The sequence below is a fragment of the Delphinapterus leucas genome, chromosome 1 (genome assembly GCF_059928025.1).
Source record: "Delphinapterus leucas isolate spDelLeu-1000000601 "Yukka" chromosome 1, BTC_Dleu_Yukka2, whole genome shotgun sequence".
Lineage (NCBI taxonomy): Eukaryota > Metazoa > Chordata > Mammalia > Artiodactyla > Monodontidae > Delphinapterus > Delphinapterus leucas.
In genome coordinates, this window is record NC_143129.1 from 154,530,048 (window position 1) to 154,556,020 (window position 25,973).

The window sequence follows — 25,973 nt, forward strand, 5'->3', positions numbered from 1 at the left end:
AGCCTAGCCCGAAGGGGACATCTGCTTCCTCCAAGGGCCCCAGCTGAAGGGCAGCAAGGCAGGGGCGGAGAAGGGGGCTCCTTTGCGGAGCCCACTCCCAGGGGTTCGTGGGGATCAATCATCTGAAAGCAGGAGCAACTTGTAATTTTATTCCCTGGGAGGAGGAGCCTGAGAAGTCTTCCGGGGGTGGGGATGAGATGGGGGGGGCGCAGGGAGGCCAGGGGAGCTGTTCAGAGAGGGGAGGGACTTGGCTAGATCTCCCAAGCCTTCTCCACTCTCCAAACTTTCACCAAACTCTTGGCCCCCGCCTCTCTGAAACCAAAACACAACAAGCTCAGGAGGAGCGGCGAGCGGCGCGGCGGGGCGGGCGGACTCGCGGCGGCACTGAGCCTCAGGAGGCTGATGCAACTTTCCCTTTAAGAAAGCCACCTGGGCGCACCGCGGTGCGGACCCGGCAAGCCTGGGCCGGGGGCTGCAGCATGGTAAGGAGCCTGGGGGAAGGGGGCGCTGCGGCCCGCGCCTCTGTCTGTCCCGCCGTCGGTCTGGGTGTTTGGTGGCTACGCGGGGCTGAGCCCCAGGACCAGCGGGCGGGCGAGCGTGTGTGTGTGTGTGTGTGTGTGAGATCGCGCATGCATGCGGGCATCTGGGGGTAAGAGTGTGGGTGCACGTACAGGGATGTCTGTCTCGTCGGAAAGGTCGGGGTAGGTGCGCGCGTCTGGGTGTCACCGCTGTCACCAAGGAGCTGAAGCGGGAGGGAACGGCGGCGCGGGGCGGGGGGCGCTCCTGGAGGAGGGGGAGCTGCGTGCTGACGCCGGTTCTATCCGGGGCTGCGGGAGCGGGGATGTGCCGGCAGCGCCGGAACCAGAGCTTCTGTCTGAGGCGCCAGCGGGTCTGCGCGCCTGAGGCCTGCGGGCGCCCGGAACCGGTGGGCCGGGTGTCTGCGCCCCTCATGCGGGCTCCCGCTCTCCATCTCCCTGGCCGGCCAAGCTGCCTATCTGGCCCCTCCAGCCGGCCTGCCTCGCTATCTGCCCGCCCACTCGGCGGCCGGTTGAGGGTTCCCGCGCGCCAGCAGGTCCCGGGAAGCCGCGCCGGGGCGTCTCGGTGCCCTCGGGCTGTTGTCCTCGGTTCCCGGCCACGGCTTTGGGAAGGGGCTACGGCCGCGTTGTTCTTTGGGGGTTGTAACCCGCGCCCTCCCCAGCCCAACCTTCATTCCCGGTGCGCGTAGGGCGGGCCCAGGCGGCCGCAGGTGAGGGCAGGGGCCTAGCAGCCCGGGGCGCCCACTCCCAGCCGGCGCCCCGCACCCCGCAGCCACGGCCCGCGGGAGCAGGTGGCCGGGCCGGGGCCGGGGCCGGGCGGGAGGGGGCTTTCCCGGAGGGCCGGGAGGGGCCTGAGCCGGCTCGGGGGCGGGGCAAGGGGGCGGGGACCTGGGCGCCCGGGTACTTTTCCACGGCAGGGACCGGGGGCGGGGCTGCTGCCTCCACACCAGCTGAGAGGCCCACACGTGGCGGCTGATGTAACGCCCGCCCCCGACACCTCGCACCCCGATTAAGGCGGACGCGCCCCGCTTCGAGGAATCTGGACGCTCCAGGCGGTGCTACAGCTCCGAGAGCGACCTCGCCTCTTCCTGCCATTCCAGGGCCTCTTCTCGGCCTGCCGGCTGTTTCTTAAAGGAACCGCGCCCCCTTTCGGGCCTGTACTCCGTAGGCCACGCCCCCTCGCTGGTCTCTCTTAAAGGAGCCGCGTCCCCAGCTCTCTGACAGCTCCCTCACAAAGCCTAGGTCTGTTTCTTTGCCGAAACAAGCCTGATGCTGCGGCCGCTAGAAGATAAAGGCTGGGGAGCGAGGAGTGGAGAAGGAGAGAAGGACCTGAGAGGTTAAAGAACCCCAAAGTGAGGGAGCGTCAGAAGATTGGAGGATAGTGGGTGAGGGGACTGGTTCTAGGAAGGGACTAAACAGCGACACTGAGCATGCCCAAATGTTTCCAAGGACCGCAGAGAAAACGCCCCCTTACTCGGCCTACACTGCGACTGAGGCTCAGTGCCCAGCTCTGGGGACACAGAAGAATCACACCTCTGCCCTGGATGATCTCTCCAGCTGGTGGGGAAGGCAGATTGGGACACAAGTAACCATGCCGCAACGGCTACGTGTGAGGAGCATATTAATCAGATGTACACAGCGTGCTTTGGGGGTAACCGGGAGTAGCATTTAAAGATTGACTGCAAATGGGAGGAGAAAGGAAGGCTTCTTGACGATAATGGCATTGGGACAGGTTTTGAAGACGGGTGGGGTATATACAGATAGATATGGGGACAAGGGTGCTCAAGGAAGAGGGAACTGCCTAAGCAAAGGCATGAAGACAAGAACCCTCTGGGGATGCTGAATAGTCCCACGTGGCCGCAGGTGGCTGCAAGTGGCTGCAGGTAGCCGACCTTGAATCTAGGCAGATCTAGGGCCCTCCCCTACTCTCACAGCCCCTCCACTCCCTCCGTCACAGTGAATGGAGATTATGTTTCCTCCTCTATCTCTCTCCTAAACTGTGAGGTCCTTGAAGGCCAGGAAAGAACCTGTCACCTTTCCATCCCCAGCGAGGACTCCAGGGCTTGGCCCAGATGGACCCTTAAAATTGATTGACCTGACAGTCCTGTTTGGAGGAGAGGAAGACTGAGCAATGAGACAGTAAAGGTGAGATGGGTCCTATGACTACCCTCTCCCCATCTTCCCTTGGGTGGCTGACAGGCAACTCGAACCCAGCTCATCCTCTCCCCACTCCAAACCTGCAGCATCCCCAGCATTCCTGTCTCTGGGACTAGCACAGTCTTCTTCCTATTATACCAACAGAAACCAGAGACCCCTCCTTATCCCTCACCCCCTAAGTCCAATTCATCACCAAGTCTCCTACCAAAGTTACGTTCTTTATTTTTCTCAAATCTCTGTACCTCTCCCCACCCCAGCATCACCTTCCTGAGCCAAGTCCCCTCATCCCTGGCCTGGCCTATTCCTAATTGATTTCCTCTCTTCCCCTCTTCCCTCCCTCCAGTCCTTTCTCCACACTAATCTAGGGCGATGTTTTCAAAATGCACCCTCCACCAATTGCTCCTCCTGGCAGTTACAACTCTACTTTAAAGACTTCAATAGCTGCCATTGCCCTCAGGATAAAGACCAAAACCGAGGCCCCAAAGACCCCGAACCTGCTTATCTCTCCACCTCTGTCTTTGGCCACTTTCTCCCTCACTCTCTGAGCCTCAGCCTCACAGTCTTTGCACATAGTATTTCATTTGCTTGAATCTCCCTTCCTCTTCTCTGCTCACTGTTGCCGAATCATCCCCCTCTGACTCTTAAACATCACTTCCTCAGGAAAGTCCTCTGTAACTCTCAGACAAGACCAGGCCCCCCTGGTGTAGATTTTCGTAAAGAAGATCTTTCACTTTCGCACCCTTTATTGTAGGCTTTAATTATACACATTTGAGTCACCAGTTTCATTCATTTCCCCACCAGCCTGCAAGCTGCAGGAGGGCAGAGACTGAAGAGTTCTTGGTGCCCAGCACAGATCTGGCCCAGAGCAAGCCCGAAATAAATACTTGCGGAGTAAATGAATTGAATTGTGGCCAGCCCTAAATGCCTGCTGAACAATTTAGGCCATATCCTGTTGGCTGTGGAAAACTGTTGGAGGGAATCAGGGCTTTAGGACTTTGGGAAGATTAATGGATTGGAGGGGAGGAAAAAGTGGAGGACTTGTAGAGTCAAAAATTAAGCACAAACTTCAGAATGTACAAAGGAAGTATGATTAGCCCCGTCTTCCAGATTGAGAAAACTGAGGCTCAGAGAGGTTAAGTAACTTGCTTGAAGTCACATACCTAGTGAGTGGCAGAGCCAGTTCCTCCTTCCAGGTCCCAGAGTCCAAGCTTTTTATCACAAGCTAACCTGACTCTGACCCATGTGGCACAGATGGAGAGCTTGTCAATAGTGGTCCATATATGGGTTAGGGGCAGGCCTGGTGCCTGGGTAATGTGGATGCCCAGCCCCTAGAAGAGGGCCTGGCCTATTGTAGGCATTCAGGTGGTACTTTTTGAATGGATGGATGGGGCCGTTTAACAGAAATGGCAGAAGCGGGAGAAGCAGCAAAGCTTTACACCCAACTCATTGTCCTGAAAGCAGCCCCCAAGCAACCTTTTCTCCACTAATCTGTCAGCACCCTGACCACAAGGGCTGTATTTGCAGTGCTTAGGGATAACACCCTGGATCTTAGGTTCCAGGATGGAGTGTCCTCAGTTTACTCACCTGACCAGAGGGCATAATGCCCAACCAGTGAGGTGGCTCTTAATAATGCCATCTGCTGTCATTACTATCATCGTTGTCATTATTATCATCATTGTCATTATTATCTGTTAGCTGAAGAGGGACAGCTTTGAGGACAGCAAATCTAGAGTGTACAGCTTGGAGGGAGGGGTGTGGTAAGCGAAGACAAGGGTATGATCTTCTAAGGGAGCACACCCCCTGTTCTGACTGCCCCCAGAAGACCAAAGCCACAAGCAGGGACCTCTTTAGGGAACAGTGAGAGGCAGGAAGGCCGGCCTCGGTGACTGACCAAAGGGAAATGGTCGCAAGTCACATCCCTACCTGGCTCCACCCTGGGGGGAAGGTTATGCAGGACACCTGGTGGCCAGGACAAAGGCCTAAGGTAGCCAAGGGCTGATTTGCATAGGCAAAGAAGAGCTTCTTCCTCCTCTTTTCTAGCCTTCCAAAGGCTTCCTGGGCCTGTGGGTGGGAGGTGGCCCTTGAATGTGGCTGTAGGCGGGGCAGAGTGGCACAAAACAGCCTTTGGAGTAGAGAGACTCCTTGAGAGGACCCAGAGAAGGCCCCAGTCCTTCGTAGGACCACGCCCTATGGAGCATGAATGTCCTTGTGCATCTGACCCCGGGTTTTCCTCCCATAAGAGAATTCTTTGAGGCTCCCTGAAGGTTGATTCCACTCCTATGAGCTGTCAAAAACTCCCCGCTCTTCCGTCTGCGTCCATCCAGCATTGAACCTGCAGACACCAGCAGCTGCGTGGCCGCCCCTCCCGTCTGTCTGCCCCTCCCGCTCACCAGCCCCACCTCGCCTCTCAGGGGCTTCCTACGAGATCTCTCCGGCTGACCTGGCCCCTCATTCCAAGGCCTCAGCCTTACCCATTTCCCTTCAACTCAATTCCACCAACACTCCCTACAAGCTGAGCACCGCGCCAGGTGCTGGGCACAGAGGGGTAGATGAAACACATCCAACCCCTCAGGGAACTGGCCAACCAACCCATGGTTGACAGACGTAAACAAATGAGTTGATAGGGACACTGGTAGAAGTCTGCACAAAACACAAAAGAGGAGACAGTTTGTTCACTCTGGGGTGGAGTGGGGGCAGTGTCAGGAAAAGCTACAGAGGAGAGGTGACACTTAAGCAGGCTCCTAAAGGATTTGTAGAATTTCACCTGGTGAACAGGAGGGAAGGTGTTCGGCAGGGGCCAGCCTGAGCACGGGCATGGCAGCGTTGTGCTTACACATGCTGTGTTTGGTGTGCCTAGAGCTTCTGGTCCAAGTTAGTGACATAACAACGAGCCCACTGCCTGGAGCCCAAGCTGAGTGGCACCAGGATAGGGAAGGACCATCCCGGACGCCTGGCTGGGGCGAGGTTGGGGAGCATGTGCTGAGCCAAGTTGACTCCCCGTCAGGGGAGAGGTTGGAGCCAGTCACACAGATGAGGAAGGTATTGGACCCTGTCCCAGTTCTGTGTTCATTTTTTATCTTTTATAGAATTGGGCATCTGGAGAGTCAAAAATAGACCTTTGCCCATTGGGACAGGAAGTCTGGAGACCAAGGGATCCAGGGGAAGGTTTGGGAGAAGAGTGAGGTAGGAACTGGATTGAGGGTCATCCAGAAATGAGCAGGACAGGAAATGGTCTGGCAGGGGTTGGGCCAGGGCGGGAGGGAAGAGGGGGCCTGCCAGCTGGTGGTCTGGGCCCTGCACTCCCTGTTCTGAAGAGCCCTGAGGGCCGCACATGTCCTGCCCTGCCTTCCTGGGCCAAATCCTCAGTGCATTCTCTGCTCTCTCCACAGCTCTTGAGGCCTGTGCTCTGAAAGGTGCTAGAAACAGAGCCTGTGAGTGTGGTCCGGGACTCCAGAGCCCCTAACCCACCGCCACTATGGTAGGAAAAGGTGCCAAAGCGATGCTGGTGAGTACAGGGACCAGACTGCAGGGAGGAGGGGGTCATGAACACCATCCCCGCTGGGGCCTGCTGTCAGCTGCTGGCCCTGACAGGAGGGCCTAGGAGGCTCCGTGGGGCCCCGAGTCTGGCACTGCCAGGGCTCCTGAGTGCTAGGGCTGTCCCAGGCCCAGGTGGGCAGCCCCTCACCCAGCAGGTTAGATGCTGCCATGGCTCCGAGCCCATAGCAGTGCAGATTCCACCACAGAGCCCGAAAGGCATGCTAGGAGGCACGAGGCACACTTCCCACCCTCATCACAAGATACCCTGGAGAGAAGGCTGCAGTCAGTCCTGCTGGGAGGGCTGTCCTGTGGCTGACACCCAGGCACCCCCAACGCTGTGCTCTGCCTGCCGTGGGGAGCATTCAGCATGTGCTGATCAAGGGGTCCTCAGAGCCTGTCTGATTTTTTTCTTCTTCCACTCTGAAAAGTAACATAGAGCGTTTCATTTTGGTTTTGTTTGTTTGTTTGGTTTTTTTGCGGTACGCGGGCCTCTCACTGTTGCGGCCTCTCCCGTTGCGGAGCGCAGGCTCAGCGGCCATGGCTCACAGGCCCAGCCGCTCCGCGGCATGTGGGACCTTCCCGGACCGGGGCACGAACCCGCGTCCTCTGCATCGGCAGGCGGACTCTCAACCACTGCGCCACCAGGGAAGCCCAGAGCGTTTCATTTTGAATCCTTTCCTCAGAAAACCTCCCTCTCCCCTGTCCCCAAGCCACAGCTCTTCACTGCTCACTGCCTCAGAGCACAGGAGAGGTGGTGAGAAGCAGTGGGCAAGGGCCGGCTCACTGATGGATGGAACAGGCCAGCACTGGAATCAGGAACCAGGAAGATACCCCAAGGGCAGTGGTTGTATTCCTTCACTTGGGATCTTGCCTCAGGAGCCAGTGACACTGGGCAGCTGTCAGGGGAGGAAGCCAGTGATTGAGCACGGCCCCTCCCGTGGCTCCTCCCTTCTCCACATGGATTCTCCTGTTGCTGTTCACATTCAGTGAAAGACTGATTGGCCCAGGGTCTCTGCCGAGCCCTCCCAAAACAAGCCCTGTCCCTCACCAGGGATTTGATTTCTGGGACTCGAAGTACTTGGTCCAAAGGAATGGTCTGGGGGAGGGAGCTGGACAGTCATGCTCCAGGCTCAGGACCCTCTATCCTCTATCCCGTTCTGAACTTCCAGCATCCAGCCCCTCAGACCTGCTCTGGTCTGGCCCACTCCTGACTGGAACATGTCCGAATGCGCTAAGCTTCTCAAAGTATTCCTCAGCCAACCTGAACTCTGAGTGCTCAGATGTGGGCAGAGCTGGAGGTCTCCTGACCTGAATACTTGCTAGGGGGTGGATGCTGTGATAGAATCAAAAATGGCCTCACGCTTCCCGGAAGTGTCGGAATTGCCATGGGCCTGTTACAGGAAGTGGCTCTGCCCCTCCCTACATGGAGATTCTGTGTCCCATGAAACTTAAGAAACCCTCCGAGTACTCTGCACTACTCAGTCCTGGCTGCTCTACTTTCTCTGGAGCGACCCTCAGAGGACTGGGGCAGGGAGGCAGGAGAGATGTGGAACCCACGTGGGCAGCATAGGGAGCATGAATCACAAGGTCCCAGAATCCCTGCCGGAGCTGAGTTTCCCGGACCCTGGGCTCTGCCGGCCAGCAGGCCAGCCCGTCTGTGGAAGGGAATGTTGCCTTGGGACGCCTGTTCCCAGCACCAGGATGTGCCTAAAGATAGCTGGGGCTCGATTTCCTCCGTGCCCTCTGACCTTTGACTTCTGCCCGCCGCTGCTGAGTCTGAGGCTCCATAGCATGTCCCCTGGGCACCCCCAGTGGTTGCTCGAGATTCTATTCCTGATTCTTTCTCAGTTCTGCTTATGACCTTGGGCTCCGCTATTCTCGGGACCCAGTTTGGAACCAGTTCCGCCTCCATTCAGTGCTTGTCTCTAGGATACAGCCTCTGAGGAGCGCCATCTCTCCTAGCTAACCTAGGCAGCTGCGCCTGGACTTTGTTAGGTGCCTGTGGTCCCCTAAGGGCAGGTGACTGAGGATGCTCCTCTGGATGCCATGGTGGGGCAGAACAGAGTGTCTTAAGGGCCATGCATGTAAGCCAGTGGCACTTGGACTGTCCCAGGTCTGTGGTTTCTGTTACCGTTTGTGCCCTGGTAGGCTGGGAGTAGGCAGCTGGCCCCTGCCATGGGGTCCTCACTTCCATCCCCCTTTGCCCCAGGTTTGGGTATGAGGACAGGTGTCCCCTGGGTCTCTTCAGTGTCCACCCTATGTCATCCTTGGACCTTCTGCTGGGCTCTTCATGTGGCAGGTGCCCCGTGGAGGGTGAGCCACTTCCCAGCAGGTGCCCAGACCCACATGCCTGCCGCACGTGTCCCTCCCCCACGTGTCCCTCCCCCCTCTCCCAGCCCAGATGGTCTCTGCCAGGCCAGCTCAGCTGCCTCCCTCACGCCTCAGCAGCTCCTAGGACAGGGCCGTGCAGGAACCCAGCTGGCCAGGGTGCCTCCAAGCCTGGGAGCAGCTGGGATGCTTGGGGGCACTGGGGGTGGGGGGTGGCGGTGGTCCTTTTGTGGAGACCTAGTGCCTCTATACACATGTGGGGCCGGGCTGCCTGGGGCTCGGAGGACAGAGAGCTGGAGGAGAGGAGCCCAGGACAGGAGAGCCCTACTGGGTCAGCTTTAACCCCACAGCTGCACACCAAGTCCACAAGCTGGCCAACTCAGCCCCCTCCCCTGTGTCCGCTCCCCACTCATACAGCATCTTGGGCAGAAAGGCCTTGGTGAGCCTCACTGGCCTCTCCCAACATCTTTTTTTTTTTTTTTTTTTTTTTTTGCGGTACGCGGGCCTCTCACCGTTGCGGCCCCTCCCGTCGCGGAGCACAGGCTCCGGACGCGCAGGCCCAGCGGCCACGGCTCACGGGCCCAGCCGCTCCGCGGCACGCGGGATCCCCCCCGGACCGGGGCACGAACCCGCGTCCCCTGCATCGGCAGGCGGACTCTCAACCACTGCACCACCAGGGAAGCCCCAACATCTTTGAGTTCACTGGTTGCTGGAAGCCTCATGATGAATAAGAGCAGTGTCACCCGGGCTAGAGCCCTGGGTGCCAGAACATCTGAATCGTCCTAGAAGGCTTTTTTTTTTAAATTTATTTTATTTGTTTGTTTGTTTGTTTGTTATTTTGGCTGCGTTGGGTCTTTGTTGCTGCACGCAGGCTTTCTCTAGTTGCAGTGAGTGGAGGCAGGCTTCTCACTGCGGTGGCTTCCCTTGTTGTAGAGCACGGGCTCTAGGCATGCGAGCTTCAGTAGTTGTGGCACACGGGCTCAGTAGTTGTGGCTCGTGGGCTCTAGGGCAGAGCTCAGTAGTTGTGGCGCACGGGCTTAGTTGCTCCGCGGCATGTGGGATCTTCCCGGACCAGGGCTTGAACCCATGTCCCCTGCATTGGCAGGCGGATTCTTAACCACTGCACCACCAGGGAAGACCCCTAAAAGGCTTTGAAAGCACCACAGGCCACCTGGGGCTGCCCCGCCCCGACCTGTTCTGTTATGCTTTGACAAGAGGGTTTGGATACTTCTTGTCTGCAGCAGCCATCACAGGGCCTTGTGAACAGTGGGTGCTCACCCAGCCCAAGTCCTGGCATGTAGCAGGTGCTCAACTAGTATGGGCTTGACACACATTGGGATCTGAGCAAGCACAGGCTTGACACCCACCTGGCCCTCCCTTGGTAGAGGGCCTGTCACTTACCAGCCACTCACCTAGCATGAGTCCCAGCATGTAACAAGTGCTCAGCTAGTACAGACATGGCAAACATTGGGCACTCACTTAACACAGTGCAAGGGGCACAGTGGGTGCTCACCCTGCTCAGGGCTGGACATATACTGGGTCCTCACATGGCACAGAATTTGGCATGCATGGGGCACTCGTGTAGTGCAGGACCCAGCACACCACAAGGGCTCCCTGTGGGGTGGACACACAGTGGGTGCTCTCTTACAGAGCCTAGCACACAGTGGGAGCTCTCCCAGCATTGGATTTGGCACACACTGTGTGCCTTCCTAGCACGGGCTTGACACACAGTAGGTCTTCTCCTACCTCAGGCACCGACACACAGTGGGCACTCTCCTTCTATAAGGCCTAGCACAGAGAAGGTGCTCTCCTAGCCAGGACAGCCTGAGCAATGACTTAGATAATCAACTAGATGATCCTAAATACACAACTACCCCCTCCCCAGTGAAATGGACAATATCTAGATCCAGAGGAAAAGGCCCAACCTCCCCAGGCTTCCTCTCCGGACCTAGGACCTGCCCTCTGTTCCCCTTGGTCTCCCTCCCCTCCCCAGCCTCCCTGGAGGCCACCTACTCAGTCCTGCGGCCTCCCCTCCCCTCACACGGCTTCCCTGCAGCCCCTCCACCCCCAGCACTTTCCAGTCCTGGCTCAGTAGGACCTTCCCTCGGAGTCACAGGGTACAACAAAGCCCCTAGACTCCTTGGCCCTCTGGAGGCATGCCCACTCTTATTAAGAAAAGTCAGAGGCGGGGTTGGGGGAGTCGGCCTCCCTGAGTGGGGCTGGAGCAGCTGGATCCCGCTAATGAGGCCTCATTACTGCCAGGACCCAGCTGGGCCACTGCCGCCTCCTGTCCCCATGGCCAGAGCCAGAGAAAGCTGTCCAGCCAGGGCTGCCTGTTCTGGGCACCCAGCCCAGGCCAGGGCAGCCAAAGCCCAGAGCCCACCCTGGATGGAAGTGAGCAGTTGGGCATCATGGGTGACTGGGCCTTCCTGGAGCCAGTGGCCCAGCCAGGGCCTTGGCCCTCAGTTTGGGCTCACAGGAAGTCCGCGGAGCGTGTCTGGGGACCCGGCTGCGTGAGGCTGGCCCGGGGAACAGCTCAGTCAGTGGAGTCTGAGGCCATTCTTAGGAGACTTGCTTGAGCCGAGGTCAGTCCCCATCTTCCTCCCCAAAATGGGCATAACAACATACCTACCTCAAGGGGCTGTCGGAAGGATTAAATGAGTTAATATATATATAAAGTGTTTAGGACAGTGTCTGGCTCATAGTAAGCACTTAATATGTATTATCTGTTACTATTATTAATAATGCTAATAGCTTCAAAGATGGATGGGTATTATCCCCATCTTAGAGATGAAAAAACTAAGACCAGACATGTTAAGTGACTTGCCTAAGGAGATATATATAGTGAGAACTGCCAGAGCTGGGGTTTGAACCCAGGCTTGTCTGACTCTAAAGCCTTTGCCCTTAAAAAAAATGTCATCCTGCCATGTTCCCGCTGGGGTCACCTCACTTACCAAACTCACAAGGAAGCTCTCCTTTACATCAGAATTCATGCATGCTTCCATTTGACCGATGTTTACTAAGATCCTACCATGTACCAGACCCTTTGCCAACCTACCAGTTTCCAAAAAGAGCTATGCCTTCCCAGCACCAGAACACTCGTGCCCACCTTCCTGGCCATGGGTTTGTGGTGTCTCAGCATCCACTGGAGACTGACCAGTGAGTGTGGCCTCAGAGAAGAGGGATTGGATGGGTCTGAGTGACATTCCACCCCAGCCATGGTGACACCTGCTAGACTGTGCCCAGCCCACTCGGTACACACTCCCAGAGGGAATACCTCAGGTTCTGGGTGATGCAGTACTAATCCTCAAAGGTCCTTATTCTGCAGCCACCCTCTTGGCTAATGCCATCTTTCTTCAGACAGGTGACAGCACCGTTCACTAAGCCAGAGCTTTTTTACATGGTCAGTCATATTCTCTAATGAGGACACTCCATCGTCTTGGCTGGTTGGGAGTCCCCAGCTCCTGGGAGGACTGCTTCAGGACCCATCACCCCCCAGCCCACAGCATTCTAAGAAGTCTGAGATGCTCTGGTAGTGCCCTGTGGGTTGTGCCCCCTTCCCCCTTCTCCTTCACCATCTCTAGTGCCCAGTGGTACCCAACCACCTTACCAGGAGCCCACCAAGTGCCAGGCCTATGCGCTCAGAAGCATCTGGGCCCCAGACCTCATTCTGGAATGGGACTGAGCTGCCCTCTCTCTCTCTTCCACGCCTGCTCTGCCTCACCCTGTGGCTGTGAGTGTGTGTGTGTGTGTGTGTGTGTGTGTGTGTATGTGTTTTGTTCCAATAACTTGCTGGGAACAAGGGAGAAACACAACAAACCCTGCGCTTCACTCTAACTGTGGAGCACCCGCGCTGGGCTGCATGGGGACTGGCTGGAGGGGGAGGGCCGGGGAGGGGGTAGGCAGAGCTTCAGGAGGAGATGAGGTGAAAGTAATTGATGCTGCCCAGCCAGCAGTGGAGGAGGCAGGGGATGCGTCAGTGTCGCCCGGAGCCGGCAGAGGTGTGAATGAGAGGGGACACGCACACGCCCGCCAAGTGCTCACCCTGGGATGGCCGCGACTCAGGGACCTGTGGCCCCCTCCTCCCCAGAACAGGTCAGTCACCTTCCAGGAGGTCGAGCCCCCTCTCTGGTGCCAGGAAGACTGGGAGGCAGGGCTGGGGGTGGGGAGAGGGACTGAGTGGTCTGTGCCAGGGAGGGGCAGGCACAGCCAGCCAGAGAGACAGACAGCAGCAAAAGTGACCCAGAAAGTTGCAACTGTGCAAAGGAGCGGGAAGAGTTAGCTATGCGGAGGCGGCACAGGGGAGGAGAGTGGGGCTACTAGGGCTCCCCCAGCCCAGGGACCTGCTGAGAATCTGCTCTGTGTATCAAAGCTGCATTGTCCTAGCTCCCAGGGAGACGGGCCGGAGGTGCCCAGGAATTGTACTAATCAATACAGCCCCATTGTCTGTGCCACGGCAGCTACTCCTATGGGGAGAGTGGTGAGGGGGCAGGGGGACTTGTTACATGGACTCAGTGGTGAGCATGGGGGAACGGGATGGGGCAACAGTCTCGGCTGCGAGGAGGGAGACCCCACGCGGTGTTCGCCAGTGTCTAGGACAAGTGCCCGGAGGGCATCCTGACTTGACCTTCGGAAGGCAAGAGAAGGAATGTCCTCTGGGGAGATGTGGGCTGCATTTGGGAGAAACATTATGCAGGGCTGCCCTCCACCTTCAGGACTGCCAGGGTCAGAAGCCAAAGCCACTTTCCAGAATGCGAGCCCGCTGCCAACCGAGCGGGGCAGAGACTGCTCACGGCTGCCACAGTGCAGGGCATGACTGCTGGTCTTCAGGGCAGAAGCAGAGCCCACCCAATGGCCCTATCACTTCTCCCAGGGCCCGGAGCGGAGCCTGGCATGCCTGGGGTACATCTCCTGTCTGCTGTCCACAATACTGGCAGATCACTCTCTGCCAATCAGGGCTCTGGGACGAAACAGCCCGGGCATGTCCTTGCCTCTCTCACCTCCTGTGTGAGGGCCTGATCTCCGGACAGGTGCTCGGAGGTTTTCCTTGAAGCGAGAGGCACTAATAGTCCCTGCGTACTGCTCGGGTCTGGGGTAGATTTTCCCACGGTCCCGCTGCTCCAGCCCGGGCTCTTGACTCTCCCGTGTCTGGATGAGCGAAGCCAGATGAAAGATGGAAGGCTCTGTCACTGCGGTGCAGATGTTGCCTGAGGGCCAGCCTGGCTCCTGGATTGATTGGACCGACGGGAGAGAAGTTGGGGAAACAAGAACCAAGGGGTGTGAGGGGGTCACAGGGTCTCCTGAGGCAGCCACAGTTTACTGTCCTGGCTGTTCTGCCTGAATTCCCCACTGGGACTCAGAGAGAGTTGCCAGTGATCTGGATTTGGCGCAAGGTCAGTCTGGGATGTAGGGTCTTGCCCGTTCTCCTCCACAAAGTTTGTCTTGGATGGGGCTTCATCCCTTGAGCAAACCCTGGGGCTGCAGAGTCCTGGACAAGAAGCCTGCTGGATCCTAGTGGGGCCCGCCCTGCCCGGGCTGCTGCAGGATTCCTCAGTGCCCACCAAGAGCAGAGCCCACAATTCACAGAAATATCCCGTGGACACCGCTTTCGGAGGGCAGGAGTCGGGAGCCAGAGCACAACCGTCGCCCAGGGTAGAATCCTGGCCTGCCTCTGGGTCTGAGCATGAAGGAAGGGCCACCCCTGCGGTGGTGCTGGTGGCCGCCACTGGGAGCGGGCTCTGCAGCATTGTTTCTTTACACGTTGCTGTAGTTTCCAATTTTTTTTTAATGATAAGCTTATAATGCTTTTATAATCAGAAAGAAAGCAATAACACCTTCTTTTTTTTAAGTTGTTTAGAAAGCCAGTGGGAACTAATGGAAAATACAGGAGAGAGTCAGAAATAGCAAATTCCAGGCAGGGCAGAGCTACAGAATATTAGGAGATCCATTGAGGTTGTCTGTCTATCCCCTGATTTTACAGGTAAAGACGCTGAATGCTCAGAGTGGAAGTGGCTTGCCCAGGGCTGCTGAGGGAGCAGGTTTAGAATGCTAGGCTTCTAACCCCCAGCGCAGGGTCCCGCCCTGCCAAGCCCAAGGTATAGAGGGAGATCTGGATTCTGCCCTCAGAGCTGAACTCCCTTAATTCCAGGAGTTCATCCGGACCAGTGAATAAGTAGAGGGCAGAGGGCTATGGAAAGGACTTATGTAAGTGACTGCTCGGTGTGGCTCACCCCTCTAGGCAGGAACAGGGGTGGGAAGTTGTGAACCCAAGACAGGTCAACGACTGCTTCTAAGGGTAAGGGGCATGGAGGGTTTTATACGTGTATGTCTGTGCATGGCAGGCGTCATGGAGGATGATCAGCCAGCCCACCCACACAACCATGGAAGGCACGCCCAGTAGCCTGCATCCTGCCGGGCCTGGGGAAGCTCGGGCACAGGGCAGGGCAGGGCATTCCCTGCCCTGGAGATCACTCACCGGGCGAGTCAGAGGTGAGGTGGGGGAGCCCCTCCAGGGAGCCCAAGGAGGAGGGGAGCAGCCCAGAGGGGCACCAGGCCACTATGGTTTAATTCACCACCCAGGTGTGAGCGACTGACTGAGGGAGGTTGGGAGAGCAGCAAGGGGCTGACAGGGGGAGGTGGGTGATGGGCAGGACCAGCCTGGAGCCCGGCCAGTGGGCGGGGCCGAGCTGGGTTAGGCAGACAGGCCACCAGTCTGGGCAGACCAGGAGCACAAAGAAATTCTTTCGTGGGCACCTCAGAGCCAACAACCTCTGCAGGGACAGTTAATATCAGTGACACGCCGTCCACCTAGCAGATCAAGAAAATGGGAGGCTTAGAATGGGGAAAATTATGCAAGGAGAAAAGAAGTTGTGCAGCATTGAAAAAGGCTCACCAGCCTTGGGCGTCGCTGCCAGGGAAGGAAGTGGAGGGGCGTCCCCAGAAGAGGGCTGGGGGAGGAAGGGAACTAGAGCCCCTAGGACCCCCCCCCCTACAGAGGGACCCTTCCCTCCAGTGTACTTGGAGGAAGGTTGGCTTCTTCTGTCCTTGCTGAGCGCTATGCCCTCACCAGCCAGGCTGCCTGCACATAGCCCGCGCTGGAATTGAGCTATTTGTAGTGAGGTGGATGGACCTAGAGTCTGCCATACAGAGTGAAGTAAGTCAGAAAGAGAAAGACAAATACCGTATGCTAACACATATATATGGAATTTAAGAAAAAAAAATGTCATGAAGAACCTAGGGGTAAGACAGGAATAAAGCCACAGACCTACTAGAGAATGGACTTGAGGATATGGGGAGAGGGAATGGTAAGCTGTGACAGAGCGAGAGAGTGACACGGACATATATACACTACCAAACGTAAGGTAGATAGCTAGTGGGAAGCAGCCGCATAGCACAGGGAGATCAGCTCGGTGCTTTGTGACCGCCTGGAGGGGTGGGATAGGGAGGGTGGGAGGGAGGGAGACGCAAGAGGGAAGAGATATGGGAACATATGTATATGTATAACTGATTCACTTTGTTATAAAGCAGAAACTAACACACCATTGTAAAGCAATTATACCCCAATAAAGATGTTAAAAAAAAAAAAAAAGTCAGAGGCCTAGCTGCGGACCAGGCTCCCGCGGCAGCATCCCATCCACCGTCCCTGAATGGGGCACCGCGGGGCTGGGGAGCAGCAGGTGGTGCTGCTTCTGCCGCGAGCTCCTCGTACCACTTGCAGGGCATCATTTCAGCTCCTTCTGCACAGCAGACCCCTAGTGTTGCCTGTTACTTCCCGCCACAGCCCAATCCCCAGTTCCAAGCCCCTGTACCCCAGGCTCTGGCCTCCCCAGGTCACAGCCGGTAGGGCTGAACTGGTTAGCACAAGGCTTAGCGGTGTGCTGCTCTTGAATGGAGTGACCACTGGCTCTTGAGGGCTCAGTCAAGCTACCGCCTATGGCACTCGGCTGGGGGCATCATCACCCTCCCTGCCCCCTCCATGCCAGGGAAGGAGCAGACCTCAGAGGTCCACGTCTGGTCCCGCTGCACTTGGTCAGGGGGCTGGGGCCAGGAGAGAGGCCTTGAACTTCAGGCCTTGGGGACCTCGGTCTCTGCAAGAGGCTTTGCCCTTGCCCAGCCCATGAGGCCATCCTGGACCCTCAGTTGTCTCTTTTACAGCTGTAACCGCTGCTTCGTGACCCCACCCATGTACTCCACAGCTGCCACAATCCCCCATTGTGCCCCTAAGTAAACAAGCCTTGGACAGAATAAAACTGTTATTGTAGGATCAACATATAGGAGCCCTATTTGGCTGGGATTTGTTTGGGAATGGATAAACTACCCCAAGCAGGCCTCACACCCTCTGAAAAAATGCTCCCCTGACCCTGAGGTATTTCTAGGCCTGTCCCAAAAAAAGGCCCTAGGAGGTGGTGACAGGCTTAAGCAGGATTCTGTAAGGACCTGTCACACTGGGACTGGGAGCCGCCCACTCCCAGAGACAAGGTGGCCTTCAAGCCCCTTCATCAGGGAGGCCTTCTGCGACCGCACCCAGCCCCCAGCCCCACCCCTTGTCATCCTTCTATGCTCTTGTGACTTGAGAAATTCCCCTTTGTGGGCACATTGAAGTTGCATATAAAAATTATGTGTTTATCTCATTGATGGCTTACTTCCTCCTGGACTTCTAGCTCTGAGTGGGTAGGGGTGTGTTTTGTTCACTGCTGAATTCCCTGAGCCTGGTGCAGGGCCTGGCACATAGTAGGAGCTCGTAAACCTCCGTGGCTGCATGAATGAAAGTACACAGGCTCTGCCGGTTGGCTCTGCGTGCTCCTTGAAGGAAGCACCACGGTTTCTGGTACTGTGCCCCCAAACCTTCTGGGATGGTATAAGGCTCAGTGTCTTCTCCGGGCAATGATTAATTGGGTGTGCAGGACAAGGGTGTCTGTGCTGTAGTGCCCACGTGGTGTGCAAGCCTAGAGCACCCCCCCAGATGTACCCATTGCGGGAGCAAGGGATGCACGGCTGGGGGGCCGCCACCAGGTGCCGGGGCCTCCTGTGCCTGCCTTCCTAAATGGGCCTTTCCGGAGGGCGCAGGCCTGGGGAGGCCACTCCTCCCCTCTGCATCTGTTGGTCAGTGTCAGGGTCCGACAGCGTGTCAAAGCACCAGGCCCGTTTGTTTACTGGCCAGCGTGCCTATTGTCCTTGAATATGTCTCTTTCAAGCTGAGGGTCAGCGTCACTGCAGTGCCGTCCCTCAGAGGCCATGCGGCTGTGTCTCTGATCCTGGGTGTCCTCCAGGGACGCCTGGCCATTTCTCTCAGGAGAACAGCCCATCTCTGGGAGACTGTCTCCATCACTCAAGGGCTCTCTGGGCTTCTCTGTTGGTGACTCTCGGGGTCCCTGTCTCTTAATGAGACACCTCTGACCCCTCAGGCTCTGGCTCAGGGTGGCTCGGTTTCCAGCTCACCTGGTAGGGGGTGGAAAGGCCAGGGCATGGGGGAGGGGTGCACTCACTTATAAAGGAACTTACTGGGTTAGTTCCAACTGTGGGGTTAGGGTCCTCAGTGGGGCTTCAGGCCACCCAGTCCAGCCTAGCAGCTCCTCCAGGCCAGCCCAGCATCCTTCCCTTGGGGCAAACTCCCTCATCAGCCCCTCCTGACCAGCCCGTCTTCTGCAGCCCACCTCTTCTCAGCTCAGAGACCCTTTTCTAGAGTCACTCCCTCTGTTTCCCCTAGCAGAGTCTGTCCTCCAAGTCTGGCGTGGTGCCTACAACTCTGGTCTCCTCCCCCCAACTCATGGCCAGCATCCCCCAGCCCAGGTCAGCTTCCCCAGGGCCCCCGCCCCTGTCATGGGCAATATACATGGCTCCCCTGGCCCTCCCATCCTGAGCCCCAGAATGCCCTCCCCAGGTCTGGCCCAGCTCAGTTGCTTCCCCCTTCCCCCACCCTACAGCCCTGCCCACCGTGTGCCCCCCGGAAAAAGCCTTCAGCTGGGGGAGGGGTCCAGGTCCCCTCCCCCGCAGCCGCCTGCCATGGGCAGCGTGCTCAGCCTGGCGATGTGGTGGCCGCGGCTGGGGGGGCTGTCTGGACACAGGCCCCTTTGTGCCCAGCCCAGCTTGGCTGCTTGGTATGAGGCTCAGCTGCTCCCAGATCCTCACCCAAAGGGGAGAGGGGAGGCTTGGGAGGGGCTGGCGCTGGGGGGCCCTCAACTCGAGCCCCCTCTCAGTGTCCCACCTCTCAGATGTCGGTAGCAGCTGCTCAGGTGGGCTGGTGCCCCTGGCACAGTGTGCTGGGGGGCTGGTGAGGGAGGCCGGCTTAGCACCCTCCGGTGGCCGCTGCTCCCTCTCCCGTCCTCTGCCAGGCCTGCCTGCAGCGGCTGCCAGCAGAGGGGAAGCCCAGGGTGGGGTGGGGGCCTGGAGGGTCCATGGTGTCCCCACTGGGGGAGGCCCAAAGGGTCAGGCACCACACGTGCAAATGCCTTGCTGATGGTAGCTTCTCTCCTGTCCCCGCAGAATGGTGCTGTGCCCAGTGAGGCCACCAAGAAGGACCAGAACCTCAAACGAGGCAACTGGGGCAACCAGATCGAGTTTGTACTGACGAGCGTGGGCTATGCCGTGGGCCTGGGCAATGTCTGGCGCTTCCCGTACCTCTGCTATCGCAACGGGGGAGGTAGCCAGCGGGCACAGGGCAGGGTCCACCCACGTGGATAGAGCCCACCCCCCGGGGCCCAGCCGCGCCCTCCGCGGCACACACTCCAGACAGGCTGGCCTCTGGCCCTGATCTCCTTTGCCCCCATCCCTGGCTTAGGTACCCTTTACCTAAGGCGCAGCACCCCAGACCCTGGCAGCCTGCTCCCTCGAGGGGAGGAGAGGTAGAGAAAAGCAACCCAACCTCCCAAGGCTCCCTGTTTTATACTGCCTGTGTTTCAGCAGCCCCGCACCCAAATGATTCAGGGATATTTGAGGATCTCATTGACTAATGTGTGTGAAATTGCTTGGTTAAGCCATCAAATCCCACCCAAACATGGCGGCTCTGGGCCCTGGGTTTGACTCAGAGCAGACTTCCTGGGAGCCTCTGTCAGGTTCAAAGACAGGTGGTGAGCAGTGTGCCTCAGACTTAGGCTCCGGCCCAGTGCATGGCACACCCTCCTGGGGGCCCAGCCAGTTGCAAAGGTTTTGCTGTCAGTTCTGAGCAGGAAGAGGGTGGGATTTCCCCAAAGCCGTCCTGAGCCAGCCCTCTCCCCGCCCACCAGGCGCCTTCATGTTCCCCTACTTCATCATGCTCACCTTCTGTGGGATCCCACTGTTCTTCATGGAGCTCTCCTTCGGCCAGTTTGCAAGTCAGGGCTGCCTGGGGGTGTGGAGGATCAGCCCCATGTTCAAAGGTGAGGCCTGGGTGGGGTGTGCGCACACACACACACACACACACACACACACACACACACACACACACACACATACGGGCCTCTGGGGACCATGCTGACTCACCCATCTGTATAAACACTGCCAACCCCTATGGGACACTGGTGTTAACCTGAGGCCCACATCAATGGCCAAGGCCATGGACACATGCTGGGATCCATGTTTACTTGGCCTCCACGCTCTCTTCCTACCACATTCATACACAAAGGCCCTTCGCCCCCCAGCTTGCCCCTGCCAAGGCCTTGAGCTGCCTCTTTTGTGGCACTCCATGAAAGCCTGCCTCTTACGCCCTTCAGAATTAGCCTTGCCTCCTTCAGCTAGACGTGTGAGGCTGCTCCTGCCCCTCTCCTCCCCCAGGTGTGGGCTACGGCATGATGGTGGTGTCCACATATATCGGCATCTACTACAACGTGGTCATCTGCATCGCCTTCTACTACTTCTTCTCGTCCATGACGCCCGTGCTGCCCTGGGCCTACTGCAGTAACCCCTGGAACACGCCCGACTGCGCCGGCGTGCTGGATGCCTCCAACATCACCAATGGCTCCCGGCCTCCCGCCCTGCCTGGCAACCTCTCCCACGCGCTCAACCACACCCTCCAGAGGACCAGCCCCAGCGAGGAGTACTGGAGGTGAGGCCCCCAAGGGACCTGGGCTTCTGGGGGGGGACCCCTGGCGCCAACACTCAGCCCTCGCCTTGGCCATCAGGCAACCGTCTGCAGCCTCGGGAGGGTACCAGGAACGGAGGGGGCCAGAGGTGCGGGAAGAGGTACAAGGAGTTCACAGCCTGGTTCAGGAGAGGCTGACGCTCACACAGTGGCAGCGAGGGAGAGAGGGCTCCAGCAGTCAGACAAGTCTGCAGAGGAGAGTCAGGGAAAAGGGGGGTGGCTTCCTGGAGAGAACAGCACGAGTGGAGGCCCTGGGTCCCAGCTGAGCAGGGGCTGGTCCTGAGCCTGAGGGGAGCCCGTTGTGATGAGAGTGACAGGTGTGTGGGGAGCTCACGGGCCGTGAGGTAGCCTAGGAGGGAACACCAGCCCTCTTGGAGAACTTACAAGAATGAATCACAGACCTAATGCTGCGGAGCAGAAGAAGCTGTGAAAGTTTCCTGAGCCCAGGGCTGCCCTCATCAGGCTGTGCTTAGGAAAGATAGCCTGGCACCACTGTGCTCCGTGGTGACAGAGAACGGAGTCACGGGGCTGGCTGAAGGGAAAGCTGCTGCTGGAGATGTTTGGAAGGTCTTGTCCCAGCTGGGTGGGTGTGAGGGCACAGCAGGACATCCTGGAGGAAATTCCCCATGTCCTGTTGGGGAACTCATGGGAAGAGGGCTTGGTGGACTGGTGGGTAGGCGTCGTTCATTCATTCCGCAAACATTTATGGCGTCCACCCTGCCGGACCCTGTGTGCCCATGGGGTATGAATGGCCCTGAGCCCCTGCCCTCAGAAGTTCACAGTCCAGGGTGGGAGATGGGTAGTTACCTCTCTTAGGGGCAGGTGCCTCAGTGCAGGTATGTTCAGGGATGTGGTGGGTACAGGAGGAGCTGATCAAGAAGGCTTCCCAGAGGAGGGAGGGAGACATAGGAGGGACTGGGAGAGACGTGAGCAGGTGAGCCGAGGCCAGGAGGCGGCAAACTGGAGCTGGGGTCGGGGGCAGGTGAGACACTGAGTATTGGGACAGAAGAGGCCAGAGACATTATAAGGTGCAGAGCTTTTCATGCCAGGCTGAGGGTTGGAGGATTTCTCCACAATGTGATGGAGAGCCGTGGGTGAGTGGCCGAGGCCTCAGTGATACTTGAAGTCCTAGCAGGTCAGTATCCTCGAAGCCCAAGCCCAGTGCTCAAACCCTGAGGGCCCAGCTCCCCTGTGCCAGCCTCTGTGCTGGGCTATAGACATTCAAAGATGGTTAAGATGTGGTCACTGCCCTTGGCGCTCGTGGTGGAGACAACAGAGCTGTTGCCTCCCAGTAAGGGGCGGGAAAATTTACCTCTGGGCAGCCTCAGTCATTCAGTCATAGGACAGGTCATTTCCTGAGCTCCTAGTAGGTACCAGGCACAGCACTCAGAGTGGGGACAGAGCAGGGAGTAAGAAACAGACTCTGCCCATTTAGGTATTCTGCTATATTTGAGGCATGGTGTGGACTGGGCAACTTGATCTAGACTGGGGGTGAACCTTCTGGAAGTTCCCAGAAGCACAGTGCTCCGCCCATACGCCGGAGATGCTCCAGAAGCTCTCACCCCAGGGGCCGTCTGCCAGGGATTCCCCGACGGGTGGGTCCACTGCAGGGCAAAGCTCACAAGATTTTATCCAGTGCAATTAGAGGGGGATTTCCCTCAAAGAAAACTAGCCATGGGTCAGGAGGTCCACAGGGTGGCCAGCTCAACTCTACTTCTCAGCCGGGGCTGGAGCCGGGCATCCCTAAGGAGCTGCTTGTCCCAGGCAGTACTCGTTCCTTGAAGGATGGCTCCCTGCCGCCCCCTCCTGGAGAGCCTGGGGAAATGACCCTTGAGAGGGCTGCCCCAGATGGCATCAGCAAGGAGGTGAGGCGAGCAAGCACCCCCATTTCTCGGGCAGCTACTATGTGCCAGGCATATTCTCTTACATGATATTATCCCTGTTTTTCAGATTCAGAGACTTATGCTCAGAGGTTAACGAACTAGGCAGCAATGCTGTGTCAGGATATACATGCCTCTCTGTGCCTGGTGCCTAGTGTGAATTAGGCCAATGATATTCTACAGGCATTCTTGGTCCACACTCTCCAGCGCCCCTCTGGAAAGCTGCACAATCTCATTTGAGCCCCACAGCAACGCTGTTAGGTAGTGGGTGCAGGTTTTATAAAATATTCCCATTTTACAGGTGAACAAACAAGTCAAAAGAAAGATTAAGTGACTCCTCTAAAGCAAGAGAAGCTCCCAGGGCAGATTTCTGAGCCCACGTCTGCCTCTTGCTCACCCTTTGGCCCACAGTCTTCCCCTCCTTCACCACCCCTTCACAACCTTGTCTTACAGTCCTCTGTGTGCTGGTCTAACGCCTGCTAGGCAGGCCCTAAGCTCAGGACATGCCCTCTCATCTCCCCAGCAGACTACCTGACACCCAGTGGGACTTGGATCCCAGCACCCCTCTCCTGGTGTCTTCATGGCAGCCCCGGAGCCACACAGACCTCACTCAAATCCTGGCTCTGCCACTTACCAGCTGCGTGGACTTGGGAGGTCACCAAAACTCTCTAAGTCTCAGCTGTTCATCCGTTAAGCGGGCGTGGTTACAACATCATTCTTGTTGTTATAAAGATGCAACATAAATCACTAGGAACAGTGATGGGTGCTCAGTAAGCACAGTGATAGCCACTGCTGGAGATGCAGTGAAATAGATTAGGGTGTCCTGTTCTCAAGGCATTTACCACCTGGTTGGGGAAATTTAAAAATAATGCAGAATAATTCCAGAGATGTTATGCGAGAGCCAACTTGTAAATATGTGGGGTTCCAAAACTTTTAAGGTTAGCTGTTTGATCTCAAAAGCACATAGTCCAAAACCAAAGCAAAACACTAAATATGGTACTATAAAAAGATAGGTAGAGTTCATTATTTAGTTCCCAGGCTAGCCTTATAAACTCTTTAAGCCCTCGTATTATATGCTGGACTCTTGCAATAAAAGATAATATAAAGCACTACCAGCTTAACAGGTATAATTAGCAAAGTTTTTAAAAAGTCTTTTGAACAAGAAATGGTTTCTTTACTTTGAACGCTGTTGCTTAAAGTAAAGCGACTCTCGGCTGTAGCAGTAGGACCCGATGGCTATTCTGGAAGGCAGAGCCTCCCAACACGATGCACCCTAAATAGTGTGCCAGTCCAGTGGCGCTTGGGCAGCCCAGAGTCCCCAGCCCTGCTGCCTTACTTTGAGTGACCTTGTCGATTTGCCCTTACGGGCCCAAAATATTTTTTCTGCATGCCACGAAGGGAAAAGGACTGGAAAGCACAGCTGCAGGGGTCCAGGAGCCTCTCCTTGGGGGGAACCTCTCCATCCCTTTGTCTTTAGCTCCCCCATGGACTAAGAGCCTGGAAAGGTTCCAGCCCAGGGCGTGGCCCGTTGAATGAACCAGCGCTATGGCGGGAGTTGGACAGGAGAGGGGCGTGTTGGACACCGCCCTCTGCAGGTCACAATGTGTACGGCGGCCTGGGGGAAGATTTGAGGCCGAGGAGGGAGGACAAGGTGCTTGCAAGTCTTAACAGCCAGGCAGGCTGACCAAGCAAACACCAAGTCCCAGGCCTGGCAACATTGTCCCACGAGGGGCCGGAGTGACAACCCCTCGCAAGGTATTAAACATGTTGTCATGAGGTTTGAGAACTGATTTGGAAAAAAAAAAAGTAAAAATAGCTAAGACTAGAGGACAGCCTATGAGCTACGCTGAGAGACCCTTGCTGAAAGAAGGGAAAGAAAGGAGACTGTATTTACCTAAATTTCTCTACAAATTATCCTAGGTTGGTGTTATGATGCCCATTTTACAGATGAGGAAACTGAGGCTCAAGAGTTTGTCTCTTGCTCATCACTTCTAGCCTGGACAACTCCAACAACCAAGCCAGTTCCCCTCCAGGTTCTCCCCTTTATACTTCTCAGTCCATTTTCCATCACGTGCATTCATTCATGCATTCAACAAATATTTATTGGGCACTGCTCTGTGCCAGGCACTGTGCTAAGCACTGGGGGATACAACAGTGAACAAAACAGACAAAAACCCCAGCCTTCAGAGGGCAGATGACAAACTAAATAGTAGAATGTACAGTGTGATAGAAAGAGATGTGCTGTGGAGGAAAATATAGCAGAGAGGGGGGTAAGGTGTGCCAGGCTGGGGCCAGGGTGGCAGGTTTAATCAGGTGTGCCAGAGTAGGCTCCTTTGCAAAGAGGACACCTGAGTGAAGCCCTGAAGGAAGTAAAGAGGGCGGGAGCCACGTGGACAAGCCCAGCTGCATAATTTGTGGGGCCCACTGCAAAATGAAAAGATGGGGCCCCTAGTTCAAATGAATTAAGAATTGCAAGATGACAATGGCAGGGCATTAAACCAAGCACAGGGCCCTTCTAAGCATGGGGTCCTGTGTGCCTGCACAGGTCTCACACCCATGTGGACATGTGGAGATTTGGGGAAAGGGTACTCCAAATAGGGAATAGCATGTGCAAAGGTGGGAGCATGCCCAGCACATTTAAAGAACAGCAAGGAGCCCAGTGCAGCTGGAGCCAGTGAGCAAGGGGAAGAGCAGGAGGAGAGGAGATCCGAGAGATGGCAGGAGGTAATGGATCATGTAGGGCTCTGTAGCCACCGTAAGGACTTTGGTTTTTCCATGGCGAGAGATGGGAGCTGCTGCAAGGCTTTGAGCCAAGGAGAGACCCTGAGAGTGCTCTTCTAAAAACCCTCCAGAAGCTTCTCATTGTTCTCAGAATAAAATCCAAACTTCTCAGCCTTGACTTCGCAGCTTCTCTTGGTCTGGTCCCTTCCTATCTTCATCCTTCTTTATTCCCTTCCCTCTTCTCCTCCAGCCTTCCTGAGCTACTGACATGCCCAGGCGGGGCTGTGCTGGTTCCTGACCCCTGTCCTGCTGCGTGCTATTCCCTCAGCCTGGCATACACTTCCACTCCTCTTCACCCACCTCCTCCCCATCCCTCGAACTTTGGCTCAAGCTTCACCTCTTCCAGGAAGACTTCCAGTGTGCTCCTCCCCATGGGGTTGAGGCACTCCTCCTGGCAGTACCCACAATGCCTGATCCAGGTCGATATGCCCAGCATCTAGCAAGGGCCTGGCACATAAACGTCCAGTTGATTGAAAGAGCACAGCTGGCATGGCACAGGGCGCCAGGAAGAGCCACACATACGTAGGTTCAAGTCTGGGCCTGCGTGCTCCGGAGCCCCCATCTTTACTCAGTCCTCCACCGCCTCCCTCTGTTCATCAGAGCTGGAGGACTAGTGTGAGTGAAAAGATCACAGAAGGCTTCCTGGAGGAGGTGACGCCAGATAGGGTGTGTCTAGTCTGGAGGAGAGGGCATTCCTGA

General features: G+C 56.8%; 1 protein-coding gene across 10 annotated transcripts in view; it reads left to right on the forward strand.

Moving 5' to 3' along the window:
• Positions 1-203: 203 nt before the first annotated feature.
• The window catches only part of SLC6A9 (solute carrier family 6 member 9), a 32,470-nt gene continuing 6,700 nt past the window's right edge, over positions 204-25,973 (forward strand). The window contains exons 1-6 of one of the 10 annotated variants that reach the window (XM_030759881.2): positions 204-482; positions 2,585-2,681; positions 6,083-6,198; positions 19,041-19,197; positions 19,781-19,912; positions 20,307-20,577. In XM_030759881.2, the coding sequence (XP_030615741.1) occupies positions 6,169-6,198; positions 19,041-19,197; positions 19,781-19,912; positions 20,307-20,577 (590 nt within the window). In that variant the 5' untranslated portion in view covers positions 204-482; positions 2,585-2,681; positions 6,083-6,168. Of the gene's footprint in view, positions 483-1,427; positions 2,682-6,082; positions 6,199-18,264; positions 18,348-19,040; positions 19,198-19,780; positions 19,913-20,306; positions 20,578-25,973 lie in introns of those variants that run through there. The other 9 variants (XM_030759883.2, XM_030759884.2, XM_030759882.2 and 6 more) reach the window with 9 other exon arrangements.